At 51.1% G+C, this 23,039-nt stretch overlaps 1 protein-coding gene across 2 annotated transcripts in view; it reads left to right on the top strand.

Moving 5' to 3' along the window:
- The window catches only part of SMCHD1 (structural maintenance of chromosomes flexible hinge domain containing 1), a 3,133,956-nt gene that overhangs the window by 2,424,212 nt on the left and 686,705 nt on the right, over nucleotides 1-23,039 (top strand). For both annotated transcript variants that reach the window (XM_069620859.1, XM_069620860.1), the window contains exon 35: nucleotides 11,040-11,127. In XM_069620859.1, coding sequence (XP_069476960.1) covers nucleotides 11,040-11,127 — 88 coding nt within the window. The remainder of the gene's footprint in view (nucleotides 1-11,039; nucleotides 11,128-23,039) is intronic.

The raw sequence follows: 23,039 nt of genomic DNA, 5'->3' as shown, positions 1-23,039 counted from the left end.
ATCACAGGATCCTTTTTCAGGAACTTGGAAGGCATCTGTAGAAGCTTCCTGTGGCAAAATGGAAGGAGCAGGATTGCACTGTCAACGCTGTATAGACCGTATGCTGGGGGCGGCATTCGAATCCCAAATTCTGAATTGTATAATGTAGCGGTGCAGTGGCAATTTTTGGTAGATTGGCTTGCTGTTGACCCTGTACCGGACACACTGATGCTACAAGCCATTGATAGTTGCTTTTATTTGAAGGAGTAACTGTGGTTCAGGAAAACTCTGGTAGGACAGTGGTCGCATTTGGTGACCCTAGGGTTGAAAATGTGGAAGAGAGCCATGACAGTGCTGAGGATGACAGACCCTGTGTCGGATCAGACACCCCTGGTTTCGATAGTCGGATCTTCACCCCAGGCAAGAATGAATATCCGTAAGTACTGGGAGTCCAACAGGGTGGCCACTGTAGGGGACCTGTTGCAGGAAACTGTTTTTATAGCCTTGACTGAATTGGCACAACAGATAGGAGTGCACGAGGGGCAATATATGCTACAAAGCACTCTGAGGAGGGAGAATATGAGAAGGTGGCCTACATAGAGGGAGCTGATGGAGAAGCACTCAATAGTAGACATTTTATGATATTGCTGCGGGCGGGCCCAACATATCGAGAATATACAATCTACTAACTAAAGGGTTTGCCTCCCCTCTGGAGATGTAAAGGCAATGGGAAGAGGACTTGGGGGTGACTTTTACTGAGGGGAAATGGGAAAGGATGCTGGGATATCATAAGAAGGTGTCACGTAATGCGAGCTTGCAGCTCATACAGTTGTTGGTGACACATAGGGCCTTTTTGGGGCCTCTTCGCATTACCAGATTCCTGATGGCAGAGGCAAGGGGTTGTCGCAGGTGTAATGCAATGGACGTGGGTATGCTTCATATGTTCTGTGCGTGCCCAGCGGTGGGGGTGTTCTGGCAGAGAGTAGCCAGCGGGCTGCGGGTGGCAGAAGTGGAATTGGAGGTGCATTCCCCCTGTTCATGCTGCTAGGTTGCTTCACGCGGCGCAAAGGCAGGACACATGTCAGTAAACTGAAGGTCTTGGTGTGCATGCTGGCTAAATGCAGGATAGCCATGGCTTGGAAATCGCCTAGGGGTCCAGGAATTGAAGATTGATGGAGGGACCTGTGTTGGGGAGAATTCTAATTTATGGCTAATTTCCCTTACCTATTGAGTCCCTCAGCAGCTTTGCTGGATTTCTGGGGTTTATTTTTTCCACCTGGTAAGAGTGTGAAGCTTTTTCCAACTCTTACATGTGTTTTGCCATGTGTATTTCAAATGTTTGTGTGATCTTGGGCTCTGGAACCACACCACTCCATGAGCCCAACTTTTTGTGTGTGTTACACAGCACCTTTGGTGCAGTGACACAGGGTTGTCTCTAAGACTTCCCACTGACTCCATTTTTCTGGGGCTGACTACTGTCCCCCAGAAACAGGTAAAGTTGCCATTTACTTTATGTAGTCATTTAAACTGCAGACCCAGTACACCCCATCTTACATGGAGTACTGGAAAGGGTTAATTCCTACTCCTTTTTGTCTGCGCCTCTTGGAGCTTTGTTTCGCTCCCTTAACACCGCTTGACCAACTACTTTTTAATTTGGCTCCGGTCGGGTTTTATCGCCATTTCTTTTTGTTAACATCCTTCTTGTGTTTTACTTTGTGCGGCAAACCAGGTTTGCCCTCTTTGTTCGCCACCTTTGGCGGGCTTCTGTCCAGAGGTCCTCCTTTGGCGTCTGGGTGTCTAGGTTGGCTGAATGTGAGGGAGGGGTGTAGTCACCCCCTGCACAGGGTCTCCTTGGAGACCCAAGTCGCACTTTGTCTTGATTGGCTGAGGTGGTTGTCCGGGCTAGCTAGAAGTCAGAGTCGCCACTGGACACGTGACACCTTGCAGATCTGTTGGCACGGCTGCAGGTGTTATGCGTTCCCGCCCACCCCTCTAATCAAACGGACTCGCCGCAAGATCCGGGCCTCCTTGGGTTGCAGCCTCATTGTGGTTGCTGCCCACTGGCCTTCGAGACCATGGTTTTCGGATCTGCTGCAGTTGTGCTCCCAGGATCCTGCCCATCTTCTGATTCCCCAGCAGGGGCTTGCTGACGCAGCAGGGCGGGGCAGTGGAACATCCGGACCCAGCCAAACGGGCCCTGCCGGCTTGGTTCCTGATCAGCACGCTCAATTTTTGGATGACAATTGGGACATCATTCAGCAGGCCAGTAGGTCCTCGACTCAGTTCCAGTATAAGAGAAAGTGGTCTAGGTTCTGCCATTGGGCTCGCAACAAGGGGTTGGACCATGTCACCTGTCATCTGGATGACGTACAGGTCTTTTCAGCACACATGGCTCATTCGAGTTCAGGTGGATACTTGCTGCACGTATTTGGTGGGCATCTGGGCTTACAAGAATTCCACAGAGCATGTGTTTTCGGCAGCCAACCCGGTCTTTAAGGCCCACCTTAAGGGGTTTTCTGGGCTTTTTCCTCCTGTTTATAGACCACATCCGGTCTGTGACCTCAATGTGGTTCTTGCAGCTTTGCAACACAAGCCCGCCAAGCCAATGGCTTCAGTGGACATCCGCTTGATGACGCTAAAGACTGTTTTATTGGTGGCTCTTACCTCTGCACACTGGGTTAGTGAGCTGCGGGCATTGTATTCGTGCAAGCCCTTCACCCCGTTTCACAGTGACAAGGTCATCTTGCACACTCACCCAAACTTCTTGCCAAAGTTGGTCCCTCCATTTCATCTGAATCAAGAGATCTGCCTGCCGTTATTCTTCCCGAACCCGCAGTTGGAGGAGGAGAGGGCTCTGCACTCCTTGGACCATAAGAGGGTCCTCCAAGTTTTATCTCTCAGACGAAATCCTTCAGTAACTTGAGGCACTGTTTGTGACTTTTGGGGGCTCCTTTGCCAGTTCTCAGGACTCTAAGGCTTCCATCACCCGTTGGATGGTTCAAGCCATTTTTGAGGCGTATACCGCCATACCGCCATGGGCAAACATGTTCCTGAGGGGATACATGCTCATGCGGTCAGAACCAAGGCCACGGCTGTCACGTTTCAAAGACACGCTTCTTGGGAAGTCATCAGCAAGGCGGCCACATGGCCACTCGTTCGGCCTTCTGTAAGCATTATTCATTGGTCGCCAGCTCCAGGGGTGAGTCAGAGTTTTGTCAGGCGGTTCTGAAGAAACGTTTTGCTTCATCCTAGATATGAGGCAGGTTATCACAGTTCCACCCTAGGTTTTTTGTTCGGTGGAATCACCCACAAGGATGGATGAAAGGGAACAGGACATATGAGTAATTAAAGTTCTCCAGCATGGGGTCTGGCATGGATTCACATGCTCATGAATATTCCCCGTCGTCAGGCTGGGAATCCTCGGTAAAGAAAAAATCAGTATCAGTTTCGTTTCTAATCTGTCTTTCGTAGTAGTAACCAATCACTGATCTCTGCGTCATACTGACCACAGCCAATGACTGCCCTCTACCTAAGCCCCGCCTCTAGCAGCCATCTTCAGATTTTTACCGCACATTCAAGTGTTGGGATCCTCGTGCTATTGCTCTCGAGCGTTAGTGCTATTTGTTCACGTTTTTTCTCAAAAAACTTCTATTTTTCGGTCAAAAGAGCCTCAAGCTCCACCGTTTCTTCAACCGATCAACGGGGACCCGTGTCGGATTCGTCTACGCCCCTCAAGGGTGAAGATTTCGTCGAGCCAAGCTTTTGGAGGACTCCAGAAGTTTCTCAGGCCCATCTCGGACATGGCCCAGGAGAAGGGAAGCTCGACGCCCGGAAAGCTGTTCAGGGTCTGCCCTGGATGCCAGCTTCAGAATGTCTTTAAGGAGGACGAACACTCCATTTGTCTTTACTGCCTACATGAGGACAAGACGCACGTGGAGAAGGACTGTGCGTTTTGCGGCAATATGTCGGAGCGGACCATGAAGGACCGCCATCAACGTCTCGCCAACTGGCTGGAAGGGAAGAGCCCGTCAGGCGAGAAGAAGAAGAAGAAGTCCAAGCGGTCTTCTAAGACCCTTGACGACGCCCCGGCGACGGGGGTCCAACACAAGGCCAAGCACCGCGAGTCCGCTGGCACCGGGAGCGCCGAACGGTCGGGCTCTACGGGCGCCAGGCAGGGCGCATCCTCCCCGGCGCCATCAACCACGAGCCAACGCTCTGGTTCGGGTAAGAGGAAGGCCGAGCACCCGGCGAAGCTCCTGGAGAGACCCCGGTCGAGCTCGAAGGTCCCATCGGAGGGGGAGCGAGGCAGTGACCCTCCCCCCAAGGAGAAGGCGGTGAGCGCACCTAAGGTGGTGAAAGCCTTAATCCATCCGGCCAAGGCCTCTATCGAGACAGTCGCGGCGGCCCTGGCTCAGCCTGTGGAGGCTACACTAGTGGTGGCGACCTCGGGGGCTCAGAGTCTCCCTGCCACCGCGGAGGGAGTCCTTTTTTATGCCCATCGACAGGACCCCCGTGAAACCTCCGACGGAGAAGAAAAAGGGAGGGCAGGAGGTCGTCGTGGATTCGGCCTCAACATCTGAGGAAGAGCTGATCGAAGTCTTAAGCCACGGCGTTGGCGTGGAAGAAGACCAGCCCGTCGGGAGGGACCCCGACGTAGGAGACGACGATAACGTCGAGGGTGCCGACGGGGCCCCTGACCGCCAGTCAGACTCCCCTCAACCAGTGCCGTAAGACAACTCGGCGGCCATTTTGTTGGCTATACAGTCCTTATGCTCGGAGATAAGGACGAGACTGCCGTTACCACCAGCGGAGGAACCGCTTCCGACGGGGGACCCGGAGCCAGGCCCTTCTGGGAGCCCTCCCCCTAAGAGAAGAAGGATTCATCCTCCACCTCCTTTTCAGCCATCGCGCCCTGTTCAGCCCTCCTCCCCGTCCACGACTCGTGGGGATGATACGGGGACTGACACGGCCGCGACGGGTACAGACGACGAGGATCTGCCGTCGTCACCTCCCACCCGGGCTTCCCCGCCCGACGAGATTGGATCGTTTCACTCCATGATCGCCAGGGCATCCGAGCTTTTCCAGCTCTGCCCGGAAGAGAAGAAGGAAGGTTTCCTTTATCAATGGCGCGAGGCCAAGAGGAAGACGGTCCTCTCTGTAACTCTACTGGACGATATTTGGGATGAGGGCCTCGCCCTCCTCAAGAACCCATCCACGACGCCGGCTAGAAGGGATCGGTACGAGAAGAAGTACCGGGTCCCGGACGCGGCCCCCTTGTGCCTTCGGGCACAGCCGACCCCGGGCTCGGTCGTCTCCGCGGCGGCCAGGAAGAAAGCGGGGGGGGCGCGGCCTCTACGTCGACCTCCCCGCCGGACGGCGAGGGAAAGAAATTACATACGATGGGACGCAGAGTCATCTCGTCTGCAGCGACGACGATTAAGGCAGCCAACGCCTTGGCTATCGTAGCCCGCTACGACAGGGAGTTGTGGTACAAACTGGCCCCCCTGCTGGACTTCCTACCGGACGACAAGAGGGCGGAAGCCCTAGAGATCTTGCAGGAAGGAGAGGTGGCATCGGACCACGCCATTACGATTGCGACGGACATCGCTGACACTGGATTTCGCCAGTTGGGCAACGGCGTGTGCCTTAGGCGGCGTGGATGGCTCAAGGCTACTGACTTCCGTCAGGACGTGCAGACCAGAGTCTTGGATATGCCGTTCGACGGAAACATCCTGTTTGGGAAAACAGTGGACGATTCCCTTCAAGCCATCAAGGCAGACACGGAGACGGCCCGGGCTCTTGGGGTTCTCCAGCAACGGCGGCCGCCCTTTCGGAGCGGCGGAGGCAAACAGGGTGCCTCCAAAGGTTCCGGCGGCGGATTTTCCACCTACCGTCAAGCGGCCCGTTCGTCGTCGCAGGAAGCTTACAGGGGACGAGGTAAGTCAGGCGGACCCCGCCGTCGTCGCCAAGGAGGACAAGGCGGCAAAGCCTCGTCGGAGCAGGACTGAACCGGCCGTGGGGTCGGGACCCCACCGAAGCACCCCGGTGGGAGGCCGGCTGGCGAGCTTCGTCAGCGTGTGGGAGTCCATCTCCACCGACCGTTGGGTGCTGGACGCCCTAGCTCAGGGTCACGCGCTCGAGTTTCTAAAGAGGTGCCCGCGCGTCCCCCCTGTGGCCAGGAAAGAACATCACGTCCCTCAACTTCTCTTGGAGGTAAAGGCGATGCTCAAGAAGGGCGCCATCGAGCTCGTCCCAAAGAGGCTTTGGGGTTCTCCGGAGTTTACTCAAGATACTTCCTCGTGAAGAAGACGACGGGAGGATGGCGTCCCATCCTGGACCTACGACGACTGAACAAATTCATCAAGGCACAGAAGTTCCGGATGGTCACCCTCCAACACGTCCTGGGTCAGCTGGAGGAGGTCGATTTCCTGTCGTCGTTGGATTTGGAGGATGCCTACTTCCATATTCCCATCCTAAAGGGACACCGAAAGTTTCTCAGGTTCGTGGTCCAAGGGCGTCACTACCAGTTCAGAGCCCTTCCCTTCGGACTGAGGTTGGCACCCAGGGTGTTCACCAAGTGCCTCGCACCGGTGGCGGCGCAGCTGCGCCGAGAAGGGATCCACGTCTACCCCTACCTGGACGCCTGGCTCATCCGAGCGAAGACGAAGGAGCTCGCCGTGGAGCACACGGCAAGGACCGTCCAACTTCTCACGGACCTGGGATTCTCCATAAACTACGCCAAGTCCCACCTGGTGCCCGCGCAAGACGCACTGTTTCTGGGAGCGAAGCTCGACACAGTGTCGCTTCTGGCCTCTCCGTCGGAGGAAAGGACGAGGGCCATCTTGGGCAAGGTGCAGCGGATGCTGGTTGCGGACGCGGCCAGAGTGAGGTCCATCAAGTCCCTCCTCGGAATGATGTCTTCTTGCATTTACCTCATCCGCCTGTGCAGGCTCCGGATGCGCCCGTTGCAGGAGTTCCTGGACGCGCGCTGGATCCAGACGACGGGCAGCTTCAAGGAGAGGATCACACTCGACGAGAGTTTCCGACGAGCGATCCGGTGGTGGGGCACCCGCGCGCATCCAACGGCGGGCATGGACTTCCAGACCCCCGGCCACCAGGAGACAGTGACCACGGATGCCTCCCTGGAAGGGTGGGGAGCGCACACCGAAAATCTGCACGCTAGAGGCCTTTGGCTCCCGACGGAGAAGTCCCTCCATATCAACGTCCTGGAGTGCCGTGCAGTGTTTTGGGCCCTCAGGTACTTTCTTCCGTCCCTCAAGGGCAAGGTGGTGAGGATCTTCACCGACAACACCACCACCATGTTCTACATCAGGAAACAGGGCGTAACCAGGTCCCCAGCCCTGTCCATGGAGGCGCAGGATCTGTGGCATTGGGCCGTCGCCCAAGGGATGTTTCTGGTGCCATTTCATCTGGCAGGGATAAAAAACGCCATCGCTGACTCACTCAGCAGGGAGCTGCGCTCGTGCCACGAGTGGGAACTACGACAGGATCTAGTCGACCGCCTCTTCCGACGGTGGGGCACACCCCAGATCGATATGTTCGTGACGGCGACGAACTCCAAGTGCCGGAGGTTCGCCAGCAGGTTTCCCCAGCCGAGGAGCATGGGCGATGCTTTCTCGTTCCCCTGCGAGGGCCTGTTTCTATACGCGTTCCCTCCATTGCCATTGCTGATCCGGCTCATCAACCAGCTCAAGAGGTCACGGTGCAGGATGATCCTTGTCGCACCTGCGTGGCCGAGGCAGATATGGTTCCCGGACCTTCTGGACTTGTCAGCGTCCCCGTCAATCAAGCTGCCAGTGGACGCGGATCTTCTCTCCAGGGAAGGAGGCGCCATCCTCCATCACGACCCGAAGTCGCTGAGCTTGCAGGCCTGGCTCCTGCAGCGTTAGAGTTTGGAGGATACGACATACCGACATACCGGCCGACTGCAGAGAGGTTCTTGCAAAGGCCAGGGCGTCCTCAACTCTTAAATGCTATGGACACAAATGGAAGAGGTTCTCTGTCTGGTGCCACGCACAGAAGATTAACCCTCTACGGATTACGGCTCCCCAAGTACTGCCGTACCTACTGACGCTGGCCAAAGCTGGACTGGCGCACGTGTCCATCAAGATTCATCTTGCTGCGATCTCCCGATACACCAGAACCACGGGGCGGACGTCTTTGTGGTCTCATCGTCTGGTGAAAGAGTTCATGAAGGGACTGTTCAGATCGTTCCCGCCGGTGAAGGCTCCGGCCCCGGCGTGGGAGCTCAACGTGGTGCTGACCAAGCTCATGGGACCTCCGTTCGAGCCTCTGCACTCGGCTCCGTTGAAGTTCTTGTCGTGGAAAACAGCGTTACTTGTGGCCATCACCTCCGCACGACGGGTGGGAGAGATCCAGGCCCTTTCCTGCAAGGCCCCGTACTTGACTTTTCACGACACGAGGGTAGTGCTCAGTACGCACCCCTCCTTCATGCCCAAGGTGCCGTCGGACTTCCACCTCAACGAACCCTTGGTGTTGCCTGTTTTCTTCTCGTCGCCTTCGTCGCCGGCTGAAAGGACTTTGCACTCGCTGGATGTGGCTAGAGCGCTGAAGTTCCACGTGGACCGCACGAAGTGTTTTCGGAAGACGTCACAACTCTTTGTGAACTTTGGACCTGTCAATCAGGGGAAGGCTCTCTCGAAGGCTTCCATTTCCAGATGGCTCTCCGGCTGTATCATGTACTGTCATCGGTTGGCAAACCGACCGCTGCCTGGGCGTCCGAGAGCCCATTCCACCAGAGCGATCGCAGCTACTACGGCGTTCCTATCTGGTGTGCCCTTGCTGGACATCTGCAGGGCTGCTACGTGGAGGTCGACGCACACCTTCACGAAATTCTACTGCGTCGATCGGGATTCCAGGGAGGAGTCCAGGGTCGGCCAAGCAGTGCTGTGCAACCTGTTCGCCTAAGGTGAGCTTGGTGAGGAGGTAAGAATTGCTTAATGTTGAGTTTGATGTAATGCTTAATGTTGAGCCTTTGCCACCTCCCGTGGTTGTGCATGTGTGTACTGCTATGTATTCTTTATTCATGAGCATGTGAATCCATGCCAGACCCCATGCTGGAGAAGGAACAAGTTACTTACCTGTAACTGTTGTTCTCCAGCATGGGTCTGGCATGGATTCACATGCAAACCCTCCTGCCTACCCCTCTGCGGCTCTTCACTTGGTCATACTGCCACTTCACGTGCTACCAAATCTGAAGATGGCTGCCAGAGGCGGGGCTTAGGTAGAGGGCAGTCATTGGCTGTGGTCAGTATGACGCAGAGATCAGTGATTGGTTACTACTACGAAAGACAGATCAGAAACGAAACTGATACTGATTTTTTCATTACCGAGGATTCCCAGCCTGACGACGGGGAATATTCATGAGCATGTGAATCCATGCCAGACCCATGCTGGAGAACAACAGTTACAGGTAAGTAACTTGTTCCTTACACACCGTAGTGACTAGAGAACTCCTAGTCCCCTTTCCTCCATACATCCCACCCACTTTCCCCTGTGAGTATGACAAGTGCTAATATGTGTTAGTGTAGTCCAGATATCTAAGCGTCTGATGTGTTCAAAGGTGACTGAGGTGACGTGCCGGAGTGTGGGGCCTCGGTGAGGCTTTCTCACGCCTTTGGCCGCACCCCTCCATGCTGTACTAAATTTAAAGGGGAAGCTCAATTTTTCGCTGCCAAATGTCCCGGTACCATCCTAATGTTGGGGCACGCCAACAAGGATGGAGGAAAGGGGACTATGGACTGATTACTGTAGTCACTATGGTGAGTAACTTAAATTTTTTTGTATAAAATGCGGCGGGACACAATTGAAAAAACACAGGCAGACTTGCTCACCCCAGTCCCTGTAGTCCAGTCGCAAAAATTAAGTTTTAAATTTCACATAATGTCACAGATATAGCAGGATGTCGCAAGCATCATAAAACCTTGCACACATTGCAAAAAGTTGCAAACGTTGCATGCAATATAAATGAACACGCCATAGCTAAGGCAAACATTGTGAAGTTCCATTTTCCTGTGTACCATCTTTCGCGCTGTCTATTTACCTCTCATCCTCTCTTCTCTCTGTCTCTTTAGTTGAGGAAACTGCGGGAAGAAGTATGCAATAGAATACAAATGACTACCTTTAGTTAATTTCTTTCTAATGAATGTGCTGTTGTCTACCAGATTACTCATTCCAGCCCACTGCCCTTTCAATCTCACACATCAGTTCAGATGCCAAATTCGGCTTGGGGGCTTGACATTCCCCTAATTTTGAAATTTAGAAGAACCCTTCTTATCCACATTGTGACCAACCTCCAGTATATCATACTGCATAATCCAAGATCACAGAACCTTCAAGTATTAAAAGACGCAGAACACAATTGCAAAATGAATTACACAAAGGTATAGTAGCCTGCTATTAGAGGACCTAGGATTAAGTATAATACATGCCTTAAAAAGACCTAGCGTTGAAAGACATGTTGACAACCTCAATAAATGACAATTGACAGTCATAATCAATGGCTAGTTATGTTCCTGATACTTAACCTATAATATGGATATGTATACGAACGATGATATTGCTACTATATATACAATTTGATAGTGCTGTGAGGTATACAATTACAATTTTTTTAAATCTGAGATTGTGCCGAAATGTGTTTGACTTCAGTACTCTTTCCGTTGATATTTCTTTTTCCCTGGTTCTTTGTTCATGGAATTATAGTGGACCAGATGTCGGAGGGCAGTGGGGCTGCCTTTGAGGAGCCATAGCATCACATATGGATCGACCCCTTAGCCGCTCTGTTCATGAGTCACTGTGACTCCCTATCTGAGATGGCACTATAAAATGTGTCTGAATCCTTGTTATTTCTATCTGAAAAAAAACATTACACAAGCGAGAAATGTGTTCAATTCTTTACTCTTTACCATTTCACATTGATTGTGTACTAGAACAGGTTATAGTAGAATAGTTATCATATTGAATGCATTACCCTAATCTCAATATTTTGTTTAAGACCTATTTATTTTCATTATTAGGGACAAATTAATTCCAGAGCGAGTGGATCAGTACAACATTCAGTTTATCCTTATACTTGATAAGTCTACTTCACTGTACAGTCAGCAGGTATGTAATACGCTTGGATTTGGAGTGACATTAAACATTTTGTTAAAACGGATACATTTAAAAACAATGTAATTTCATGCTGAGTTGTGGGTGTGTAACATAGCTTGTTTTGTTTAAGCCATTCTTTGCAAAGTTCTTGTCCACAAATGTGTATTTATTTGAAGAACGGTGATGTCAATTGACTTACAGTAAGAGATTTACAGATGGCAGGGAGATGCCCACGATGGATATCTGCACAATAGCACAAAAATGAGAACAGTTGGTGACCCAGTTTATTATGGTGTAAAAAAGTGGGACATATACAAGGGTCAAAATAAACAGAAAATAATTATTACATGGTCCACAGTATCTACGCTGTAGTTATGGTTTAATTTGCACTTCCCATAGGAACAGCAGTTTTTGGGCGGTTTGCACATTTTTGCGCCATTTGATGAATACACATGAAACTTTGTAAAAATCTACTGCTGGCGATTCTGGCGCTATTAGCACCGGTAGGAATTGCATCACCGCCGGAATGGGAAGTGTTGCGGCGACCGTTTTGAAAAACACAATCCATTAAGTATCTCCACTTCCTGCTGCCATTCTCGTACTGGAAAGAAGCAAGAATGTCCCATGAGAGGATAAGAGGCAAGGTGGCAGGACATCGCCTGCGCAAACCCAAATTTAGTGAGGGGGAGCTGGTGGTCCTCACAGGTGAGGTAATTGCCCACTGCGAGGAACTTATTGGAAGTCGACAGCAGAAGACCACTGAGCAGCCCAGAGCAGCCATCTGGAATGCCATCTGCCAGAAGGTGACAGCAGTGGCAAGTACCCCGTGATGGAGAGGATTGCTGCAAGCAGTGGAGCGATCCGAGGGTCTGAGTGCAGGGACTGCTGTCCAACACTTCCTTGAGTCCCTGGCGACTGGAGGAGGCACTGTGGAGCCACTAGTCATCACCGCCTTGGAGGAGAAATGCAGTACAGTGCTAGATATTGAAGGTTTAGAGAGCGTTGGCGGTGCGAAAGCACTTGCCAGCAGCCATGAGGCGAGTCAACACCCCGCCCCCCAACACAAGTGCATTCACAAATGACAGCCCAGCATAAGATGCCCCAGTGGACAGGGACACATGTCAGCAGAGCCTGAAGCTGTTGGGAAGGAGTGGCAAGTGACCTAAACAAATGCCATGCACACCACACCCCTACTGGCACACCCTGTGCCAGCAGGATTGAGGTGCGTGACCAACCACAATACCATGCCGCAGTCACACCAGCATGTTGCGGGCCCAGTCGGCCTGCCCCATGTTGGCATGGCAGACAAGCCACAGGGAAGTACATGTCCCCCACACTGACATGTGCCCAGCCTGCCAATCACTGTGCACCACAGTGCAACCTTGCTGGCTGCACAGCAGTGCCACATAGAGCCGTGACAGTGCCATGGCCTAAGCCACCACCCCACCATGTGAGTGCCACCCGGGGAGGGGAAGTGGGGGCATGAAGGACCACAAGCATGCATGCCAGACGTAAGATGCCCCAGCATGGGCACCCTTCCCTCTCCATATACAGGTCAAACACCAACTGGCCATGTGTCAAACAATCATCACTACAAGCAACCCCATGATGCTGGGCCCCTGAGCAACCATGTCCATTTGCCCATGAGTGGGGATCCCACTCTGTGCCATAGCAATTGTCTTGCATGCCAACACACGTGGGGGGAACCATACCTGACTACATTTCCTATGTCCCCTAAAAGCACTTGCGCATTGCCAGAGGCATCAGAGGAGTAGGAGGAGGTTGTTGGCCCATCTGGGAGCAGCGCATCCAGACCCTCAAGGTCTGCCACCACCACCCCGCAAAGGCCCACTTAGGCCACATCAAGACTAGTGTCCCGCCGTGTAACACTGCAACAGAGCAGGGCCAAGCCAACGCCCACACCACAGGCCACCAGGAGCAGTGCAAGGCACACTGCACCCACACCTGCAACCGGAGGCACATACACTGAGGCCACACCTGCTGGCAGGGTGACTGAGGAGACTCAGGGGGACACCAGTCCGGTGTCACTGCCTGCCGAAGGGCCACACACCCCAGAGAGCCCACCACGCCGCCAGCATGCACGGACACCTTAGCAGGATGTCGATACACCCTCATACGGCTCGCCTGAATACAGCCCAGGGCCAGTGCAGGCCCCCTGACTCAAACAGCACACATCATGCAGCATGCTTTGGCGGAGGCCTGAAGACAAGGAGCGCAGACAGTGGGAGATGGAGGCAATTGGCCACAGGCCCTCTGAAGACCTGCAGGCCATTAGGGACAACATCCAACGGGCTACCCGCAGGCTTGTGCGGACCATCGCGCGGAACAGTTCTGAGACTACAGCCAACACGGCCGCCCTGACGCTGTACGCCCAGAGGGCTAGGGGGATGACAGAAGGCATCTCTGCACTGGTAGAGGCCCTCCGGCAGGCCACGGAGGTGCAATGCCAACAAAACCTGGGGACAGGCTCCGTCCCTTCCACTTCCACCACACCCACAGAATGGTCAAAGCAGGGCACCCCGAGGCGTCGGTCACAGCGCTTTCTGTGCCCTAAATTACATGGGGCTGGCAGGGGGGGGGAGAGGCCACCGTAGTGAAGGACTCGGAGACACTGATTGACGTGAGTGGCCATGCTGGGAGTTGCTGGTGGGAGGGGGAATAGTGTGATGTGGAGTTGGTGGGGGGGGATAGTGTGATGGTTAGTTGGTGGTGGTAGAGGGAGGAGTGATAGTTGGGGCCCTTAATTACATAAAAAACATTGATCTTCATCAATGCGAGGACATTCCTGATTGTGTCATTGTCGTGTTTATTGATTGAGATGGTGTCGCGCAGCCGTGCATGGCTTCTGCCATGTGAAAGTGTCAAAAGAAATTGTCGACCAGTCCCTGGCGTGTCAATCTTCCATCCCTCAAGTCATCTCTGGCAATGCATGCATTTCCCTCAGTCACGGCCAGTGCTTCCTCATCCTCTCGGGGTAGCATGTCCACGTCAGGGGGTAGCCGAACATTTCGCCTCAGGCAGATAGTGTGCAGTATAGCACACACCAGCATAATTTTACCCACTTTCTCTGGAACGTAAATCAGGGCTCCACCAGTATGGTTAAGGCAGCAGAAACGTGCTTCCAGGAGGCCAAAGGTAAGCTCAATGCACATGCTGGTCCTGCTGTGAGTGTGGTTGTAGGCAAAATCCTGCAGTGTTTGTGGATCACGCACAGGGGTCATTAGCCAGGGCAGCTGTCAGTATCTGGAGTCCCCTGCATGGGGGGAGTCACAGACATAAGAAAGTGTTGGGTGGGGGGATGGACATTTAACAATATCAGGTCAATAGACTTCTTGTGCATGCACATGGACCTTCATTCCACGGCATGTAACTATTGTATGTCTGTGCATGCAGCGTCACTCGTGTCATGCATTGTTGGTGCTTCACATGCACCCTGTTCCCTTGCAGCATATGTTGCGTAAGATGTCTGTCGGTGACGTGCATTGGACATGGTGACTGTCATGTGGCTGTGTATTTCCACTGTGCATGTGGCATGCTGGGTTCACCATGGGCACTCCCTGGGCATCTGTTGCCAACGGGTGGGTGTCGTGGGCTGACCGCACATGGTTGCATGACTTTGGTCCTCGCAGTGTTGTGTGAGTCAATGTGGCCATTTGGCAGCATTGATTTGGTAAGTGCATGTTGCATTGTGGTACCTGTAATCATGCCGGTGTAAATTGCTGCTACTGTATGTGTACTACTGCTTCTCCATGCAGGTAAGTCTGACATGTACATTCTCCCTGGCCTGTTCTATGACGATAGTGCAGGAGGAGGTGAAGTACAGATTTCTCATTCACTTATGTCGTCCTTTGTGTAGTCATTTGCACCCCCCTCTAGCCCTTTCCCCCACCCCCCAATTTTGGCGTGTGCTTCGTGGCACGTATGCTGGCTTTTCTAATCGCCCACTATCCAGGTCTGTTGTCCTCTGTGCCACTCCATGTAACCTGGCAGTGTGCTGTTCCGTAGGACCTTGGCATTGTGGGTGGAACCAGGGTAGCAAGCACAGCAGTGGGTGATGTACAGGTTGGGGTCGCAGGTCACCTGCACATTCAGGGAATGTTAGTGCTTCCTGTTTCGCTATACTGCTTCATGGGCCTGGGGGGGCCACCCGGGCATCATGGGTACAGTTCAGGGCAGCGATCACATTTGGCCAATGGCATAAAACTGTGCCTTCATGGCATTGACCTGGGGTGGTAGGCAGGGAGATGTGGTGTTACACTTGCCGCAGTTTGGCTTCAAGCACCTGAGCCAACACTGCACAGAATGTGGGCTGTGCCATGCAGTGCATCATGGCCACAGAGTGAAGGAAGGTAAGGATTGTAGGACAGACACTAGCTTCAGTAGTGGGGGCACAGCTGTCCGGATGTTGATCCTGCTCCCTATGTTGTCCTGTATTGTGGGGAGCAGCTCTGTTATGGTCTCACTGTTGAGGCGGTACAGGTTGACCAACTAGCTGTCCGTGAGGGTCCAGGGTGAAGACCTAATCCTCGGAATCGGTATGGTATGGTAATGTAATGTTTATTTGTAAAGTGCCTATACACAGGCAAGCGTTTCAAAGCACTCAATGAGGGAGGGAACAGGGCAGAAAAACAGTCGTTCAGAGCCCTTGAGTTTCTGAATGGTAGCCAGTCTGCCCAGGCAGAGTAAGTGCATAAAATACAGTTAACCGTGAAGATAACAAATGGGTCTGACGACGATTCTGAAGTTTTTCCAAGAGCATATAGGTGCAACTATACAGGGAGGGTAGACTGGGATGGACGATGGGTGCATGCCTTGCTTGGGCTTCCCACCCCGCCTGAACTCCCTGTGCCCTGGCCTGGTTGTCCTGCCTCTCTATTTCCAGGCGCAGCATGAGCAGCTGCCTGTCCCAGCTCACAGTGGCTAGTGGGAGCAAAGTGTTGGAAACAGTGTTTGGGGTAGGGATGTGCCTTATGTAGCCCTCTTGGGTGGTGTGGATTGGGTTCACCTGTGGCTTAATTTCAGGCACTTGTGTTCATTTACCTCCAGTTAGAATCTGGAGGTAACTGTGCTTTGTTTTCTGTGGTATTTGTGCCGGTTTCCAGCGCTAATTGCACCGAACATGGACTTGTGATGCGGCTGTGTTTGCGCCTCGTGTGTCTGGCTGTAATACCACCGGCTGTAATGGTGCCGGTTGCTTTTGCAGTTTGCGGTATTTGCGCCTACTCATGATCCGGCAGAGCAGTATTGGCAGCGCTAATTCCGTTACCGCCACTTTTAAGGGTTATCGCCGGACTTGTGATGATGCTCGGTGAAGGGATTTTGTTAAGAGGGGGCAAAATTGTGGAGGGTTGTCCCAAAATGTTCGAAATTGGGATAGGCTTGAATGGGGGAGAAAAATTCTGCTTGCTGGTGCAGCCTGAAATGCTGGATGGATTTGCAGCAAACTTGTGCGAGGAGCATTGACAAGGACCCGAAAGCATGCTTTTGCGAATCTGTCCTGTATTTTATTTTTTGAAATGTGTCAAAATGTTGGTACAAAAAATAGTGATATAACTGTGTGGCCAGATGCCAGATAGTCCGGACACCATCTTGCCACTGCCCATGGCCTAGTAAGCAAAAGAGTTGGACCAGTGGATCGGGGTGACACACCTCACTATCTCAGTTTAATACAAATTTTATTAAGTTACTCCAAAAACATATGTTTGTATGTAAAATTAAAACATTTGCATAACTACAAAGAAAACCTTATTCTATCACAAGTCAGGCCTCAAAACTCTCAATCCTTCATTCATACTTCCGTACATAAAACCATAATGGCCAACTATACACAATTGTAGTCACAATCTAATACTACACCAATATTCACAGATCATTATTCAACTTCTATTCCCTCTGACCCTGTCCTTATTGAGAATGTCGTTTACAGTTTGATTTATGATGTTCAAACAGTTTGTGTGGTCATCGACGCGTGTTTCGGTCTGTTTGGACAAACAATCTTGTCCTTTCCTTTTTAAGAGCTTCCTCAGGACTTGAGGCTCAGTCGAGTTGTCCTGCCTCTCTCATGGACTGCAGTAAGCCATATCAAAATCCCCAGATACCAGCTTAGGGGATGTGGATGGATGTAATGGAGTCAATCCTTCAACAGGTATCTAATATTCAATTAGACTAGATCATAAACGGACACACTTCCAAATTTACTCTGAGTTGTGTTTTTTCTTCTTCACTGCCCATAAGAGACATGCGACCTATAACTCTGGATCCAAGGAGCTAGAGATCCCCCCTTATAGATGACCAACGGGTTGGCAGTTCCAATGCAACATAGGTCTTCAGGACAAAATGGTTGATTTCTCCATAAACAAATAATATTTAGTTTTGGACCTCTGCGTTATCCGCACAGCTCTGTGTGTCCTCCTCGAGTCCGTCGTACTCGGTTTCCAACAGGTTAAGGAACCCGGCTATGTGATTAAATTGCCATCAGGGACCAATTATATGGTTAAAGTGGGCAGTGTGCATGGCCAGCAGCAAGGACTAGTGCAAAAAATAGTGATATAACTTTGGGGCCTGTGGAAATGGACAGTGGCCAGATTGTCAGTGCATGGCCGAATCTGGCCATGGCCACAAGGGAAAATCTTTGTGGTTCCGTTTTTTAAAAAAAATCGGGATAGGCTTGAATGGAAAAAAAGAATTGTGCTTGTGGTTAAGGCCCAAAATCCTGGGCGGGTTTGCAGCAAACTTGTGTTTGGGACACACTGCTGGAGATCCGCCTCCCCAACCTCTGCTTACTTTCAGGGTGGGGTCGCTGCTCAAGCTGTGAGCACCACAGCCTCGACCGGCACCGGGACACCGCTGCATGATTGCGGCCTGGGTCCTCTCCCACCCCGCCGCTCACGGTCCCTGCAGTGCGGACCTCAACTGTTTTCACCCTCTCATGCCCACTTACTGGTGAGCCATCCACTGGATTTTCCCTCTGCTCCTGCAGGGCGGGTTCACCCACTGGGGCCCCTCTTTCGGGTGTTGCTGGTCCTACACCTGCGCTGGCCCTCTCCCACCGAGTAATGTGCTCTGATGCCCGCAAAATCGCCTACGATCCACCTGACTTCATGATGCCTGCATACCCAGAACAGGATCCTCAGAATTAGAGGTAACTCTTTATCTTGCCTTTATCTGCTACCTGCTGTAGTTGATGCACACATACGATGCTTCTATAATACAGATTGGAGCAGCACTTGGCTGCAATTTTGAATTTGCTGCCATTCCCAAGATTGCCGCTTGTTACCGCTGATTGCTCCGTGATGCGCTCGAGGTCCATGCCAACCGCCTCGCGATAGGCTTGCCCACGGCACTTTTAATCCAATCACGGAGACCGGAAGGCGGAAGCCGGCGTATGCGGCCGTGCGAGCCGTCGGCCAGCTACACTGCCCTACCTTCAACTTTATAATTGTTTATCTGTATCCTCAATGAATAATTGCTGTGCCAACTCTTGTTCCATATACAACTAGGGATTGTACAATGCTAGTCTTATGCTGTGAATAACGACGTGTAGTGTACCCCTCATCCAGGTCATTCCACTGGGCTAAGAGCATTAGCAGCAATTTACGTCCAACTCTAACTAGTATATAACCATGCTAGGTCTTTTGATCGCCACCATGTACCCTTTTTGTATCGTCATGGACTCTCTACCCTGCACAAGAAGCTCCTTCATCACCCAGGGAAATGGCCTTTCCAGATTAGGCTGTCATCGGCATCATCCCATCCCTTGCCCCACCCCTTTCCTTCCCTCTACACCTCCCTTCCCACTCCTCCAGGACTACAAAATTACTCAAAGCTTTACACGTGCCACCCCTAATGCGGAGACTACAACCACCGCCCTAAGGATGACACAGGAACATGCTCCTATTAACATGGATGCCCTGTTCAGGGCATTACTAGACTAAGGAGATTAAGAACACGTACCGAATATCTCCATTTTAAGTTTTAACCAACTTTAGGCCACACAAAAGCTTCACAAACCTAACCCGCCCCTAGATTTCCAACAACCTGAGACACCCACCAAAGCCATGGCTAAACAATCCCCCAACACCAAATAATCTCAAGTATTTACTAAATGTTACGCTCACCTGGTATCCACAGGGATGCCACCCAGCCGGGTTACTCGCTGGTATGCTTCTCAGCTTTGCCCTTATGTGGTCTGCGGGGAAGGTTCTGCCTGAAAATACAGGAGGACTGTGTTCAAGACTGACCGACTGGGGTAAGTATCCTCCATCCCCCCCCGTATGATTTCAGTCCCTCTGGCGCCCTCTCCTCACCTTGTGGTAGAATTAGGCGTGCTCTCCGTCCTGCCTTCTTTGCAGGGGCGCGTTGTCTTTCATGGGCGAGTGTGGTCCAGTTACTTCACTGACGCCGGCCCGTTTGATATTGTTCAGGAAGGTATTATTGCTGTTCTTCAGTTTTGTTGCTATCCTGCATGCCTTTCTTTGTTTAAAATGTCTCTTTTTTTTCTCCCTTATGTATGCAAAGCTTCAAGGCGGCGTACTGGCTATGGTTGAGCCCCGCTGGTAAATGATGGCGTATTAAGGGCGCTGTGATGCGGTAAGTAAGCGCTATGCGCAGCGCTGCAAAGTCTTGCCTTTGCTAACCTGTGTTTTCCTTCCTTGTAGGTTGCGGGGTTCTTCAGCGCAAGTGGAATGTCCAGAGTGGTGCCAGCCGAGAGGCGACCAGCCAGGTAAGCCTTTTGAGCAGTTTGTAATTTGTAAATGTCTCTACTGCTTTCTTTAATGCTGCCTCTATCTTCCTCTTTCAGGTCGTTCTGTCCGGGAGGCGTGCAGATTCGAGGAAGCTGTTCTCAGTAGCTGCGAGTGTTTAAAGATGAAGACTGCAGGTAAGATGCTGCTGCTAATGATGTTCCTTTTGTCTCCTTGCAGGTTCTGCTTCTCCGAGGTTCGAGGGAATAGCTGGACACGGTGAGCGTCACGTTGCAAGCTGCAAAGTAACGCGAAGCGTGTTGTCTTGCTCGGGTGTGGTTTAAATAGCCCCAACAAAATAGTCCAGGTAAAGTAGTCCCTAGGCTACCACACCCAAAACACTAGACCGCATAGCTTGGTTCTTAGGAACCAAGCTATGTGAATGCCTCCAAGTTGGCTGACAATACAATAAAGTAGTTCCCAAGCACATTGTTTTTCATGGTGTATGAGCCTGGTGCCATAGGCGCCTTTTGAAGAGGATGCCAGGCTGTAGAGGCACGAGTCATGACTCCACCTGGCCAATGGGTGTGCCACAGGGGGTGTTTTGGGCGAGGGTCGTGACAGCAAAACCCCTCCACCCCAGGCAGACCACCCTATCAATTTGAAAGGTGCACTCATCAATGCCCGCTCTCTGGGAGCCCATGCCACCGAGATCCACCATCTCATTATTGACCTACAATTGGACCTCTTAATTGTCACAGAAACCTGGCTGCACCAGGCATCTGGCCACCTACTAGCTCTTGCCATCCCACGAGGATACAAAATCCTTAGGTTAGACAGAATTAAAGCACAGGGGGTGGCGTGGCCATAATTGCCAAAGCCAACTTGCAAATCAGACCCTGCCCCCTCGAAGCAATAGAAGGATACAAACTTCTTTTATTTTTTTATTTGTATTTTAATCCTTAAGATTTTTACAAAAAGAAGATCGCAATGTAAAAGCTGTATTCCAGTTTACAAGTTTTTTGAATTTCCTAAGTCTCTAGAAGAGAAGTCAGGATGGTGCCGGCAAGGCGGTTTGTTGAGAGGAGGAGGGTGTTGATGTTGATGAAACACAGTTCTCCATCAGCTCTATTGAATCTGGAAAGGCTTTTTGAATGTGGCGTAAGATGTTGTAGGTTGCCAACAGCCACAAAGTCTTGTCACCCACCATCAGCCTTGCCCAGCAAAGGTCTTCATCCTGGAGCACAAAGTCCGAGAAGATGTGTCTTAAGTAGAGTGATCTTAACCTCAAAGTCCCAGCACAACAAAGCAACAAGTGGCGGATGGATTCCACTACTTCCGGTAGTCCACAGAATCTGCATCCTATTGTTGTAGCAAGCCCCCGTATAGAGAGGATTTTGTTGGTGTGTAGCAAGTTCAGTCTTGCTCTCAATAACAGGGACCTCGCTTGCTTAGATGGAAACTGTTTTATGAACGGTTGTAGCTCGTTCAATTTTCGTTGGTTCACAGGTAAATGGCTCGTTAGTTTGTTAGAGGCAGCTTTCTCGCCTGTTTTTATCCAATCGAGCTCTTTCACTCTGTTCAAAACTTTCACTGTGTTATTGTTGAGGGTCTCCACGTCGGCTGAGACCTCTTGTAGGATTTCTTTGTTCCGTTTTGACCAACTGTTTAACATCTTGCAACTTGAATCGTTAATTTCTTGTAGGATCAAGTTGTAGACTGAAGGTTTGTCCGCAAGCTGGCATTTGCAGTATAGCATCAGGGAGTTGCATCTGACTGAGCTCTCAAGGGAAAGTAAACCAAGTTCTTTATGCACGCTATTGGGATGCATCTAGGAAGTCCCAAAATTTCCCGCCAAAACATTGCCTCCAAAGTTGGCCAAAGAGATGCTGGAATATTAGGCATGGCGTCTGCTCCGTAGACTAATGTTGGTACCACCTTCATTTTATAAAAGTTCACCGGGATCAAGGAAAATCGACCAAATTTTCTGTCGATAGCTCTGCCTTGTGCCGTAAGTTTTCTGTTTTTTTCTTTTAAAAGATTTTGCATGCCTGTCTCATTTTTAGAATTGTCCAAGTTGACTCCCAGGTATCTGAATTCTGCCACGTTTTCAATCCGGTTTTCGTTCAACACTAGTTTCGTTTTTGTGTTGTTTCTTGTGTTTTTGGACACAGACATTAGTTTAGTTTTGTTTTCGTTGATCTCCAAGTTGTTTCTTTCCATATATGCCTCAAGGTTGCTGAGTTGACGTTGCAACCCTATTGGCGTGTAATCGAGGAATATCACATCGTCTGCGTACAAGAGTCTTCCTACTTGAAGTTTCCCTATTTTGGGTGGGAAGCTTCGAACGGTCACTTCAGAGTTTTTGATATCGCTGAGGAATGCTAGAAACAAAGCCGGAGCCAAGGGACACCCCTGTTTAACGCCCCTTTGCGTCGAAATGCAGCGGAGAGAAGTCTTTGTTGGTCCAAACACACCCTCATGTTGGTATCCAAATACAGGGCTTTAATAGGTTCCAAAAGAGGAGCAGGGCAGTTTCATGCCGCTAATTTGTCCCATAGCAAAGACCTAGCTACACGGTCAAACGCTTGGGTAAGGTCCACGAAGACGTTGAATAGACTGGGGCCTCCCTCTAGGACTTTGTGTTTCAAGGTGTTCATTATCAAAATGTTGGCAGATGTTCCAAAGTTTTTCTTGAACCCCGTTTGTAGGCTATCCTCGCATGGCGCCGTCTTTGCCCACTTTTTGAATTCATTTAAGAGAAGAGAACCGAACACTTTGCCTATACAGTCTAGCAGGGCGATTGGGCGATAGTTCGCCGGGTCACTCCCGTTTCCCTTTTTAAAAATGGGCACTACCGTTGCTGACTTCCATGATGACGGGACTGATTTCAAGTGTGCACATCTTTGAAAGATTTCACTCAAGAGCGCTGCCCACTCTTTAGGGGAAGCCTTGAGGTCCACATTTGTGATTCCATCAGGGCCAGGCGCTCTAGAGTTCTTGAGGAACTTGATCTGATTAATTATGTCTTCACGATCATCCAAGATGATCCATTTTGCTGGTTCTAGGGTCTTCCTTACAGGCCCAGTTGTCTCAGGCGGGGCAAAAAGAGATCTGAAAAAGTTCACCTATACGGATTCACCTACATTGTTGGTTACAGATGCTTCATCTTTTGGTGTGGTTGAGTTTAGAAGTGACCAGAATTATCGGCTTTTGTTCCCT

Source organism: Ambystoma mexicanum, chromosome 5q (genome assembly GCF_040938575.1).
Source record: "Ambystoma mexicanum isolate Mex_15411 chromosome 5q, UKY_AmexF1_1, whole genome shotgun sequence".
NCBI classification, from domain to species: Eukaryota; Metazoa; Chordata; class Amphibia; order Caudata; family Ambystomatidae; genus Ambystoma; species Ambystoma mexicanum.
This window is presented reverse-complemented; position numbering and strand designations above follow the sequence as displayed.